At 45.0% G+C, this 12,966-nt stretch overlaps 1 protein-coding gene across 4 annotated transcripts in view; it reads right to left on the reverse strand.

Moving 5' to 3' along the window:
* The window catches only part of RHBDL2 (rhomboid like 2), a 54,812-nt gene that overhangs the window by 22,673 nt on the left and 19,173 nt on the right, over positions 1 to 12,966 (reverse strand). For all 4 annotated transcript variants that reach the window (XM_045859735.1, XM_045859736.1, XM_045859734.1 and 1 more), the window contains 2 exons: positions 5,084 to 5,327; positions 2,187 to 2,335 (listed from right to left, as the gene is read on the reverse strand). In XM_045859735.1, coding sequence (XP_045715691.1) covers positions 2,187 to 2,335; positions 5,084 to 5,323 — 389 coding nt within the window. In that variant the 5' untranslated portion in view covers positions 5,324 to 5,327. The remainder of the gene's footprint in view (positions 1 to 2,186; positions 2,336 to 5,083; positions 5,328 to 12,966) is intronic.

A 12,966-nucleotide genomic window follows, 5' to 3' on the forward strand; every position in this document is an offset into this window, starting at 1 on the left:
TTTGTGGTGGTGTTGTTTTTTTTTAAGATTCTAGGTTAAATCAAAAGTTAAAAACCAAAATAGGTGTTGGACCTTCAACAAAGTGCACCAGCTTTTATATTAGGTCTAGGAGTTGTGTTTTACATTACAATTTACTTAACAAATACCAGCAGACAGCAGACCGCCGGGGCGGTTCTCTGGGCACACCCGGCAGCCCAGAGGGCTTACCTCTGTGGCCCCTGCACACCCAGCCACACTCACTGTCCGAGCCGTCTTCAAAGACATGTGAGAGGTAACAGAATTCAGTGCAGAATTGTCTGGCAAGGACAGCTACACTCGGCTTATGCAGACCTCAGGCATAAAGGGGATTTGGAAATATCTGTGCTTTGTGAATCTGAGCAACAATGTCAAAGAAAGCCATCTCATCCTGTCCTCTGGCAACAGCTGGGAGACAAGATGACCAATAGCACAGAAACCCCAACAAATCAACCCAAACTCTCTTTCTTCTGCTCAATATCATGAGTAAAAGTGGCAGAAAGATGAGATCCTGTCATATTCTCAAAACAGAAATATAATTTTTTTTATTCTGAATTTTATCTACCCTTCCAGGGTCCAGCTGGAATCCATGTCATTTGTGAAGCCATCCCCACTCTGATCTTGCCCTCTTTCGGTTTGTAGTGCTGTAGCTTCCCCAACACTCACATCCTGTCTCTCCCTTTCCTCCTCTAGTGAGGCTGGAAGAGCTGATGTTGACCTCCCCAACCTCTCTTAGGTAGGGCACATAGTTCTGGTCAGTGAGATGCAAAGAAAAGCAGTGCTTCTGTCTTGACAAAAGGGACGATGTCACCAGTACCTGGAATTACCTCTTCCCCCTTTCGGCTTTGAATGCAGAGCTACAGCAGTGAACTTGCAACCATGAGAGAAAGGCTAAGGGAAAAGCAGAGGAGGTACCAGTACAGGACCAAGAGTCCTGGCTTCATTAAAGTGATGAACCAACCAGCCTACCCCTGGGCTCCTTATATGGGGACAAATTGACCTCTATTTTTTTTAAGTTCCTGTTAAATATTTTTTGTTACTTGCATATAAAAGCATTCCTAATTTATGCAACCCCATAAATTAGGGTTTATTCTACATAGCTCTGCAAATTCTTTTCGAGTGCCTTAGTACGTGTCAGACACTGTAAAAATTATGTTATAATCATTGTTTGATTTAATCACAGCAACCTTATGAGGTAGGTATTGCTACTCCATTTTATAGGTGTGGAAACTGAGGCACAAAGCAATTAAGTAACTACTGTATACTATAACACTATACTGCCATATGTTACTAGTTAACTGTTCCCTCCTTGTTATTTTCAAGCCCTGCAGTGCAGAAGCCACATTTGCTCAGAGCATACTTGTTAAATGGAAAACCAAAGTGTGGAAATGTCCACAAAAATGGGCAGTTGATGATTTTGTTCCTGACTTGTCAAGGCTCTGAGCCCTGTGTCCTGCCATGGATGCCTGTTTACCCACAGGCCAGAGTCATCCTTCAAAGTTGAGACAACTCTTAGACAAAGCTGGCCTCATCCGAAACCCCAGGGGTCCCCCGGAGAGTGGGGCCCACAGCATGCTGTTCACTGTCGGCAGTGGACGTGGCGAATCGTGGATTCTGAGCAGGGTCCTACATGGCTATTAGCATTTAAGAAACTACGAGCAAAACTAAAAAGCAGACACTGAAGCTCCTACAGCTTGTATTATTCCAGGAGGATAAGAGTATTATACACTCATCAAAATGTCCACGAGTTATTTTCCTACGTGTGTGGTGGGGGCAGAACCCGTGGGAGTGTTGTTTCATATCCTAACATTTAACAGCATCGAACAATCAGGGGAACATACCTTTGGTATGGTAATGATTTGGTTTCTTCTTATTAATATTCCTATGTGCATACCAATATTAGTTAATTATAACGCAACATAAAGTACAATGGACCTGGAGTTAGCACAAATAGGTGGAGGTCCTAGCTCTACAACTTAGCTGTGTGACAAGGAGCACGAGACTACCTATCCTAAGCCTCAGACATAAAACGGCGAGAGTAACACCTGCCTCCTAAGGGTGCTGGGATGATCATACAAGATCATGGACATGAGATGCTTTGTCAGTAATAGTGATATGACATATCATTTATCGTCACCTCCGACATCAGGGACTTAACTGTTATTCCTTACCCAGCATGCACCAGCATGTATGAGATAAACCTCCAGGCTTCCTCCCTCTTCATAGGACTGTAGATAAATGGACTCTCCAAGATGCCCGTGTCCAAGGTGATCCACTGTTTATAAGGCTTCCACACAGCATAGTAAATAAACACAGCCAGCTGACGGGAAGGGCAAACATGAATGTTAACCATACCTTCTGCAGAGCACCCACTCAAGCCTGTGGGCACTATCTTTGTTTCAAAAGATTAGCTCTCAAGTGGGCCACTTCACAGCATGTGCTCAGAGGATGGCAGGGATTAAATGTCCATGCCATGCACCTGACCATTTAACTCTGGTCATATCCTACTTCCTCCAGTGGCTAGGAGCAGCCCTAGACCAAACTGGAGAGAAGACTCTCTCTGAACCCCTTTTCCCTCTTAGATGCCCACTGCCTTCATCTTCCTACACCCACCATTTGGTCTTTCACTTCCAACTTAGTGTGAAATTGAGTGCTGGCTTCCCAGGAACAGGGTAGGGAAAGGGAAAAACAGTAACTAAGTCTATAGTGGAAGAAACAGCAAACATGACCTCAAACAAGTGATGAAGGCTGATGTCACCAGGAATGTCATGTCATGCAGCTGTCCCCTGCTCCCTGATGATGTGATGTGATATGATGTGATGAGAAGGACATGTCACCTCTATACTGTTGTTCCCCAAAACCCATACCTCCAGTGTGATCATGAGAAAAATGTCAGATAAACCTCAATTGGGGGATATTGTATAGGATACCTGACCAATACACCACAAGCTATCAAAGTCACAAAAAACAAAGACCGAGAAACTGTCCAGAGCACAGAGATAGGAGACATGACAACTAAATGCAGTGTGACACCTGGGTTCAAGGGTACAGGAGGGACATAAAGAGATTAATGGAAAAATTACTAAAATCCAAACTAAGTCTACAGTTTACTTAATAGTTATATGCCAATGTGAGCTTCTTAGTTTTAACAAATGTAGTGTGGAAATATAAGATAGTAACAATTTGAGAGGCTGCGTGATGGGTATACAGGAACTGTCTGTACTATCTTTGCAACTTTTCTCCAAAGCTAAAATTATTCCAAAATAAAAAGTTTATCGGAAGTAACTTTTCATTAAAAAAAAAGTTGATCTTTCTGTGACAGGGAGATAGCTCAGCACCTGCCCCATGACCCTCTTGTGGAAAACTACCTTGTCCCTAGAACTCACTGTCAGGTGGTCATGTTTTGTGCCATGTGACCTGATCCCTTTCTCCATCACCCCCCCTCCCCGCAACACATACACACACCCCTGACTAGACCACGGACAGGCCAGCCCATCTGTCGCATGGGAGGATAACATGAGGTGAGGTGCTACAGAAAAACAGGAAGAAGAATTCTGATGGCTCTCTAGTCACAGGCTGTCTCACAATGAGACCCCTTGAGAGATTTAGACCTATGTCCCTCCAACCAAACGGCCTTGCCAAAAGCTTCTCCCAGCAATGTAATCTTTACACAGTAGCTTTACCTTTAAGCCACAAGAGGCTACATCCCTGTGATCATTCATTGTATGTGTCCGCTTGGCTAGACCACAGCACCCAGGTATCGGGTCAAACATCATTCTCGATGTTTCTGTGAAGGTATTCTTGATGTGATTAATGTTTAAATCAGTAGACTTTGAGGAAAGCAGACCACCCTCCATCACATGAGTGGGCCTCACACCATCAGTTGTGGGCCTTCATGCCACAAAGACCGGCCTCCTCTGGGAAGAGGGAGCTCTGCCAGCAGGCGGCCTCTGGACTGCGACGCCAGCTCTCCTCCCCGAGGTCTCCAGGCTGCTAGCCCACCCTGTGGTCTGTGAACTTGCCAAACTTCCACAATTGCATGAGCCAATTCCTTAAAATAAGTTAATCTCTCTCAACATATGTGTGTATGCACAGATGACTGACTGAGAGAGAGACATAATATGTATGTTTATGTGTGCATATCCTATTGGTCTTGTTTCTCTAAAGAACCCTAACAAATACAGTCCCTAGAAAGGAAAATGAGGCATCGGTAGGAACTAAGAGGATTACATTAGGGGCTTCCTTATGCCTCTGAAGTCCCCTGCCAATTCCTTTATGAGTCTTCATGGTGAGGGAGAAGAAGCTAAGTTTGATGAGGTTCAGAAGAAGCCCCGTCCTGGCCCAGTGACTCCGGTCATTTACCAGAGACAAGCCACTCCACAGCTCTGGGCCTTGCACTCTTTTCTGGAAAACAAGGGGGCTGACTAGATGGGAGTCTGAAAACACAATACAAACTGCCCATTGTATGCATCGTTAGAGGATCCCATTTTGTCCCTGCTAAAATTTGGGGGAAACCACTCTTGTAACTTATAAGTCTTACTAGCCAATTGAAGTTGGTTCATAAAACCAAACGAATTTGCAATCCCATGATTATTTGGTTTCTAAAGCCCCCACCAGCTAAAATGAAGTGAAGCCACTGGAATTGTAGTCACTACTGGGGAGAGGACTTATTTACCAAAGGGTGTTGGTTCAATTCCCAGTCAGGGCACATGCCTGGGTTGCAGGCCAGGTCCCCAGTGGGGGCCATGTGAAAAGCAACCACACATTGATGTTTCTCTCCCTCTCTTTCTCTTCCTTTCTGCTCTCTCTAAAAGAAATAAAATCTTTAAAATAAAAATAAGAAAAATAGTGTTCAACCCTTGTCTGACAGTGACTGGGCACATAGGAAAGAAAACCTGGGACGAGAGCTCCAGAGGGTGAGGCGGAGTCCCGTGTGTGCTGCACTCGCCACCACCCAGCTCACTGCTTCATGGCGTCCAGTCTCTGACCCAGATCTGATCTAAACCTTCAGCTCGTTTGCGATTCCCCAGTGGCTCTCGCCCTACTGCTCGCCACCCCGAGTACCTACCTCGGCGAGGCTGATGGAGATGATGAACACTGGGGGTGGGAGGCAGTTGGCTCTCTCCAGGTACGTTCTCCGGGCATTTTCAGGAAGCATCCATTTTGAGACAATCCTGTGGACCTTTTTACTCTTGAAGGGAACTTCACCTTCCCCATCCTCTCTCATCTTCTCCTCTTCCTCCAGCGCTCCTTCCACGTCTCCACCCACATTCTCCACCTTCATCTCCAAACCATGAGTAGCAGCCATTGTCCTGCACCAGAAAGGGCCATGAGAGTCAGGGGAAAACATGACCCTACAGCCTTCCTGGTCCTTTCCTGGCTTCTCTGGCATGACCACTGGTTTCCAAAGCCTTTCCTGTATGTGAATAGAAGGCAAGTGAAGACCTGGTGTCCCAATATTCATAATATCCATGCCCTCATCACCATGTGTAATTGTGACAAAGTACTACAGTCCCCCCAAATGAGGGAGAGGGCTCTCAGTGGTCACTTCAGGTTTCATCCACTGCCACCACCCAAGGGGTGGACTGGAGCCTTGCACTGCTTGTACACCCCATCCTTCCCCTCTGCCACGGACTTGCAAAGTGAACCATTAGCTTTGCCCTGAAGGTAATGTGTCTCAGAGCCCAAACCATGCACAATACATCACTGAACTCAGATTTGTCTTAGCTTAACTGAGCAATCTCCTTTCCCCTCCTAGTTTCATCTTGCTCTACTCCCAATTTTCTTTTCTTTTCTTTTCTTTTTAAGATTTTACTTATTCATTTTTAGAGAAGAAAAAGAAAGGAGAAAGAGAGGGAGAGAATCATCAATGTGTGGTTGCCTCTTGCCCACCCCCTACTAGGGACCTGTTGGGAACTGCCCTGACTGGTATCAGAAGCTGAAACCCCCGCCTAGGTTAAGGCTAAGGGAACGCCCTGGGAACTGTAAGCCAGCAAGGAGACAAAAGCTTATCTTCCTGGCAGGAGCACTGCTTCTGCTGCTTCATTCATAACTGAACCCCAAAAAGCTTGGTCGGTTAGCCAAAGACGGGTAAGATTCCCCACGAGGGGAACGACCTAAGACAGGCACGATCACTTTGGGAGGCCCCCCAAAAGAAGGACTTGGGGGGCTGCAGCAAAAGGGGGTGATGGACCCTCGCTCCTTGGCTTTGACATAGCCTGAGTTCTCATCGTCTGGGAGAAAATCTCCTTATCTCTTGGTTGCTTTAGTTCCCTCGCTCCACCTAAGCCTGAAACAATGACAGGGTGGTGCAGCTCTGTGCTGAAAAGGGCGGATTCCCCGGGTGATCAGGCCTAAGAAAGAATATGTAAATTACTGAGAAACCTTCTTTGTTTATAATGCTCTCAGTTGAATGAGAAGGGTCTTAGGAGGAAGTTTGTTCCTCAAAGTCTTACAGCTCTTTGACCCCGACTCAATAGACTGGCAGGGTTCCTTGTTTTCTATAGTTCCTTACTTCCCCCTAATGAGTACTGTACTTTACCTGAATTATTATGCAAAATGAGCCCAAAAAAGCAGGTATGGACGGTAAATCGGGGCGCTCCCCACTAGGGGGGTGGCCATTTCGTCCCTACTTCCCCACAGAAACTGGTCTGTCTCTGTGCATGTTTTTTCTCACGTGTTTATCGTCGAGCCATCCGCAGTGTTCCGTGGTCACTGCTGACCGGGGACCCACGCGCATCAGGGACCTGGCCCCGCAACCCAGGCATGTGCCCTGTCTGGGGATCGAACCAGCGGCCCTTTGGGTCATAGGCCAGCACTCAATCCACTGAGCCACACCAGCCAGGGTTACTCCCAGGTTTCTGATTCAGAATCAAAAGTCATTTGTTGAGCATCTGCTGTGTATGAGGCTGAGGACTGTCTCATCTATTGACTTATTAGATTCCCAGAACCCCAGGAAGTTGTTACCCCATTTCAGATAAAAGACTGAGTTCCCACCCACCCACCTCCCCAAAACAGCATAACTTTGATAAGATTCAAACTTACATCTTCTATTTCTACATTAACAGTGTCCTTTCTAAGTCACCACCACTGCCCGTTCTGTAGCACACTGGAGTTAACAGGGCCATTCCTTACTGGTTCTTCAGATGCAACATCAACTCCCTTGCTAAAACATGTCTTCCCAACAACTCTCTGCCACCCAAAACCCTTAGCTGAGTGTCTACTAATTTCTACATCCAGGATTCCCTTGAACTCAATCCTTAACATTCAATCATTCAGACAATTATTCAACAAACATCTATTGAAAACCTACTATGTTTCAGGCCACCATCCCTATCCCAAAATGTTTACAATGTAATGGAGGGAACAGAGGTCAATGAAAATAACACAAATAATTGTATCATTACAACTGTGTCAGTGATACCAAGCAGAGGCTAGGATACTGGGTGGCACATCCGTAACAGAGAGGCTTTGTCTGCACACTCTCCTCTCCCTGTGCCGTGGTGCCATCTGTCTGTCCTTTTGCTTTGGGTCTGTTACTCCCCCCCCCCCCACTGCCCTGGTTAAATGATTTAAATCACTCAATCAAATGTTTCATGGTCAAAACAAAGCAAGGAGTGAAGGCAGGGTTCAAATACATTAAAGAAATCATTTTACAAACTAGGACATAGTAATGATCTTTTTGTAAGAAGTAATGTGATGCGTGCCCACCAGCCTGCAGTGAGCATGGAACGCTGTGGATGTGGATGGTTCATCAAAACACGGGAGAAAAACATACACAGAGACAACCAAGTCCTGTGGGGAAGTAAGAACAAAATGGCCACTCTCTCTGGTGCAGAGAGCGCCCCGTTCCCTCTCTAGAGAGGCTTTTTATTGGTTTCCTTTGCATAGGAATTCAGGTAAAGCTCATTAATCATTGCCAGGAAGTAAGGATCAAACAATAGATAACAAAGAACTCTGAGGGCCTATTTTGAGTCAGGATCAAAGAGCTGTAAAACTTTGAGGAACAAACTTACTTCCTGCTTGGGCCCTTATCATTTAATTGAGAGCATTCTAAACAAAGCAGGTTTCACAGGATTTTACATATTCTTTCCTAGGCCTGATCACCCCAGGAACCCGCCCTTTTCAGCACAGAGCTGCACCACCCTGTCATTGTTTCAGGCTTAGGTGGAGCAAGGGAACTAAAGCAACCAAGAGATAAGGAGATTTTCTCCCAGATGATGAGGACTCAGGCTTTGTCAAAGCTGAGGGGCAAGGGTCCATCACCCCCTTTTGCTGTAGCCCCCAAAGTCCTTCCTTGGGCACCTCCCACGTGATCGTGCCTGTCTTAGATCATTCCCCCCTTGGGGAATCTTATCCGTCATTGGCTAACTGACCAAGCATTGGGGTTCAGTTATGAGTGAAGCAGCAGAAGCAGTGCTCCTGCCAGGGAGATAAGCTTTTGTCTCCTTGGTGGCTTATGGTCCAAGGTCACTGCCTTAGCCTTGGTGGGGGTTACAGCTTCTGATACCAGGAAGGGCGGTCCCCGACAGTAATGTACTAACACGCACCCAGGAAGAGATCTGGAGAATTAACTGTGATTATATCTGCATGGTGGGATTTCCTAGATTTTTTGCCCTCTATGTAGGAGTGGGCCCAGATTTGGAGGAACCTAAAGCTTAAACGATGTAGGGGGGTGGTTTCCTTGGGAAAAAATTATATAAAATTAAAGTTGCAAAGTAAAAAAAAATTACAAACGTAGATACACAGCCTTAGAAGGAACCCATGTGAGAGGTATGAAACTTAAGCTTTATTAGTTGCACAAATAATTCATTTCTATGTCTATTTTTATATATTACTGTTTTAATTTTTTAAGTCAATTTTTTAAAGGTTTTATTTGTTTATTTTTAGAGAGAGGGGAATGGAAGGAGAAAGAGAGGTAGAGAAACGTCAATGTGTGGTTGCGTCTCATGTGCCCCAACTGGGGACCAGGCCGACAACCTAGGCATGTCCCCTGACTGGGAATTGAACCAGTGACCCTTTGGTTTGCAGGCCTGCACTCGGTCCTCTGAGCTACACCAGCCAGGGCCATATTACTATTTTAATTTTATAAACCTAATAAAGCCATACCTATGAGACCTTTTCTTGACCCTAAGTCCCAACTACTATACTATGTCTCCCTTCCCCTTGTAGCCCAGTGCCCTGGAGGATGGGTCTGTACCCACTAACCATCTTGTCCCCTGGGTCCCCCATCGAAACTGCTCTCATGAGTTACGTCCTTCAAACACATCCTCTTCAGTAGTGATGTGGGAGTCCTAAGGTGTGTGTATGCAGAGCGTCCTTGGCATTTCAAAGCACATCCCCATATACAATCTTACGTACTCCTCAGAACAATCTATGAAAATAAAGCGAAGGCAAACAGTATATTCCCAGTTCTCTGAGTCTTCAACCTTGCCAACAGATATCTCTGTTGAAATCCCTTCATCCCCACCTTTCATCTCAACCACGTTCCATTCACTGACTGCCTTCCCCCACTCCCCAGCCATAGGCATGCCTCTGTGCACTTCAACAACAGCACTCTCTTCCTGTAACAGGGCTTCTCTCACTAGATGAAGACGGGCATAGCAGCAAGGTCACAAGAGGACAGGAACACAGGCTTTGATGCTAGCCAGTCCTGGGGAAGAGCAGGTCTTATTTTCCTTTGCAGCCCCAGTCAATAGCCCTGGGCCTAGTACCACGGGCCATCGACTGGTGGTTGCCAGGGCCTGGGAGAGCAGGAGTGGGAAGCTGGTGTTTAATAGGTACCGAGTGTCAGTTTGGGAAGATGAAAAAGTTCTGGAGATGGATGGAGGTGATGGTTGCACAATGTAAATGTAGTTAATGTCTCTGAACTGATTATTTAAAAATAGCTAGGATGGTAAATTTTATGTTACATATATTTTACCACACATGAAAACTAAACGGTAAAACAAATTTTAAAAGTCGTTATGAAGACTGGATAAAATAGAGTGTTTCTCACCAGTCTGTGCTTTAAATAGTATCTTACACTACTGATATTTTCAGCTTAGTCCAATGCTTCTAAACTTCCTAAATGGCCCCAAAGTAGTTTCGAGTGTAATTCTTTTTAAAACGAGCAATGGAGCCAAGTGACTGAGATTAAAACACGGCTCTACTACATACTAACTGTAAGTAATCTAAATCCTCTGGGCTGCAAATTACACTTTTAAAAAATTTTAACTTTTTTTTTTTTAGAGAGAAAGAGGAAGGGAGAAAGGGAGAGAGAGAGAAACATCGATTTATTGTCCCACTTGTTCATGCATTCATTGGTTGATTCTTGCGTGCGTCCTGACCGGGGATCAAACCTGCAACCTTCGTGTATGGGGACAACACTCTGACGAGCTCATCTACGATGCCAGGTCTCAAATTACATTTTTTAAAATTGTGATTAAATACACATAACATAAAATTCACCCTTTTAACCATTTTAAACTGTACTGTGAGCAGAGCTGCTATGAACATCCCTGTACAAGGTTTTTTTTAACATCTATTTTCAATTGTTTGGGCATATAACTAGGAGTGGAATTGCTGGATCGTATGGTAATTTTATGTTTAACTTATAGGGAAAGCCTCAGGTTCCATTTTAAAGTAGAGATAATAATAGCACTTACCTCATAGCATCCATGGGAAGATTTTTGAGATAGTGCATGTAAAACACTAGAATAACAGTATTCGGCATGTAGTAAACACTCCATAATTGTCACTTATTATTGGCTATGAGTGAATGGGTGGGTGTATGGATGGGTGGATGACTGTAAATCAAGTCAAATGTATTTCAGTAGGCAAGGTTCCACATCAAAGTAGGTTATACTCCATAAATTAGGGAAGAAGAGAATTCCCCTTTTATTTTTATTTTTTCCAGCAACTTTTTTGGAACAAAAAAGAAAATACTTTTTCCTTCACCACATCTTCGACCCTTCCACTCACCCAGCCTTGCAGGGTCAGACAGTAAATCCATAGACCCAACTATTTCATTAATTTTCCTTGGATATTGATGATCATTTCTAGTTTTTTGTCACTTCTCCTAATTGGCAAGATACAGTGTGGGTTTAAGATTAGCAGTTTTACTTATTTTTTATGAAGATTTTATTTATTTCTTTCTAAAGAGAAGGGAAACAAGGGAGAGAGGATGAGAAACACCAATGTGAGAGAGAAACATCGATCCGTCGCCTCTTATATGTGCCCTGGCCAGGGACGGAACCTGCAACCCCAGCCTGTGCCCTGACTGGGAACTGAACCAGTGACCTTTTGCTTTGCAGGCAGATGCCCAACCAACTGAGCCACACCAGTCAGGACAAGTATTAGCAGTTTTAACCACAAATGTTAAAGCATTTTTAAAAATAAGTTCAATTAGGGATGATTCACATTGTATTAGTGAGCTCTATTGTACATTTATGCACCATACACGATCATGGTATGAGGAAATAAAATTCCACGTGGTTAACAATGTGACCTGACATCTATAAAAGGAGCTAGAAAAATGAGGATTACATTCCCCCCACCACCACAATTTTGTCTTTTCTGCAGATTTCAAATTTTCCAGAAATTCAACAACTTCAAGCCCACCATTTTAGGTATTTTAGTGAAATATATTTCCTGGGCTGCAAAGATACCTGACTGTTGGGAACCACCCTGCCTGGTTTCAGAAGCTGTAACCCCACCAAGGCTAAGGCTGAGGGAACGACCTTGGACTGTAAGCCACCGAGGAGACAAAAGCTTATCTCCTTGGCAGGAGCTCCGCTTCTGCTCCTTTTACTTCATCCGTAACTGGCCCCTAATGCTTGGTCGGTTAGCCAATGACGGGTAAGATTGCTCAAGGGGGGGAATGATCTAAGACAGGCACGATCACGTGGGGGGCCCCCAAGGAAGGACTTTGGGGGCTACAGCAAAAAGGGGTGATGGACCCTCACCCCTCAGCTTTGACAAAGCCTGAGTCCTCATTGTCTTCAAGAAATCTCCTAATCTCTTGGCTGCCCTACTTCCCTTGCTCCACCTAAACCTGAAACAATGACAGAGGGTGGTGCAGCCCTGTGCTGGAAAGGGAGAGTTCCCCAGGAGATCAGGCCTTAGAAAGAATATGTAAAATCCTATGAAATCTGCTTTGTTTAGAATGCTCTCAGTGAAATGATAAGGGTCCAAGCAGGAAGTAAGTTTGTTCCTCAAAGTTTTACAGCTCTTTAGCTATCTGACCCTGACTCAAAATAGGCCCTCAGAGTTCTTTGTTATCTATGGTTTGATCCTTACTGCCTGGCAATGATTAATGAGCTTTACCTGAATTCTTGTGTAAACGAACCCAATAAAAGCCCATTGAGGAACAGGCTCCTGGCCCTCCTTTGAGAAATCAGCCACCTTTCCTCCCCAAGCAGATCATGTCTTGGTAGACTTATTCTCATCCGTGGTGGCAGGGGTGGGGGGCCCTGCGGGTGGAGTCCCCCCACACCTGACCCATTCCATTTCACTGAGACTCACTGTGTGTCTGCCTTCTTCCTTGGCATCTACAGTAAAAGGATCTGATGTGTAGTCCTCATTAATTTAGGCACTAGCAACAGATGAACAAACCTGTAGTCACTGCAGCATTTTGTGACCTCTCTTCTCAGTCAATCACTATCACATTCTAGCTTCCACACCTCTCTGTGCGCCCTTCTCCCTGAGATCAGAAGCCTCTTCCCGCTCTCCTTATCTCCAACATCTGGTGCTGGATGCTCACAGGTGCTGCTTCCAGTCCCTCACAGGCCCCATCCTCCCTACTCCTGTTTACCTTCTGCTCCCACACCTGAATGTCTGAGCACAGTTCATCACCTTGGAAACTTGACTAATTAGTTTGGCAGCAATGAGAAAGGCTGAGCCATACTGATCCATAGGAGGCTGTGTGGAAATGGGGTGTGGTTATGGGGTGTAAATTGATGCAGCCTTTTG

This window comes from Phyllostomus hastatus, unplaced genomic scaffold (genome assembly GCF_019186645.2).
Source record: "Phyllostomus hastatus isolate PE091 unplaced genomic scaffold, TTU_PhHast_1.1 phas_scaffold_182, whole genome shotgun sequence".
NCBI classification, from domain to species: Eukaryota; Metazoa; Chordata; class Mammalia; order Chiroptera; family Phyllostomidae; genus Phyllostomus; species Phyllostomus hastatus.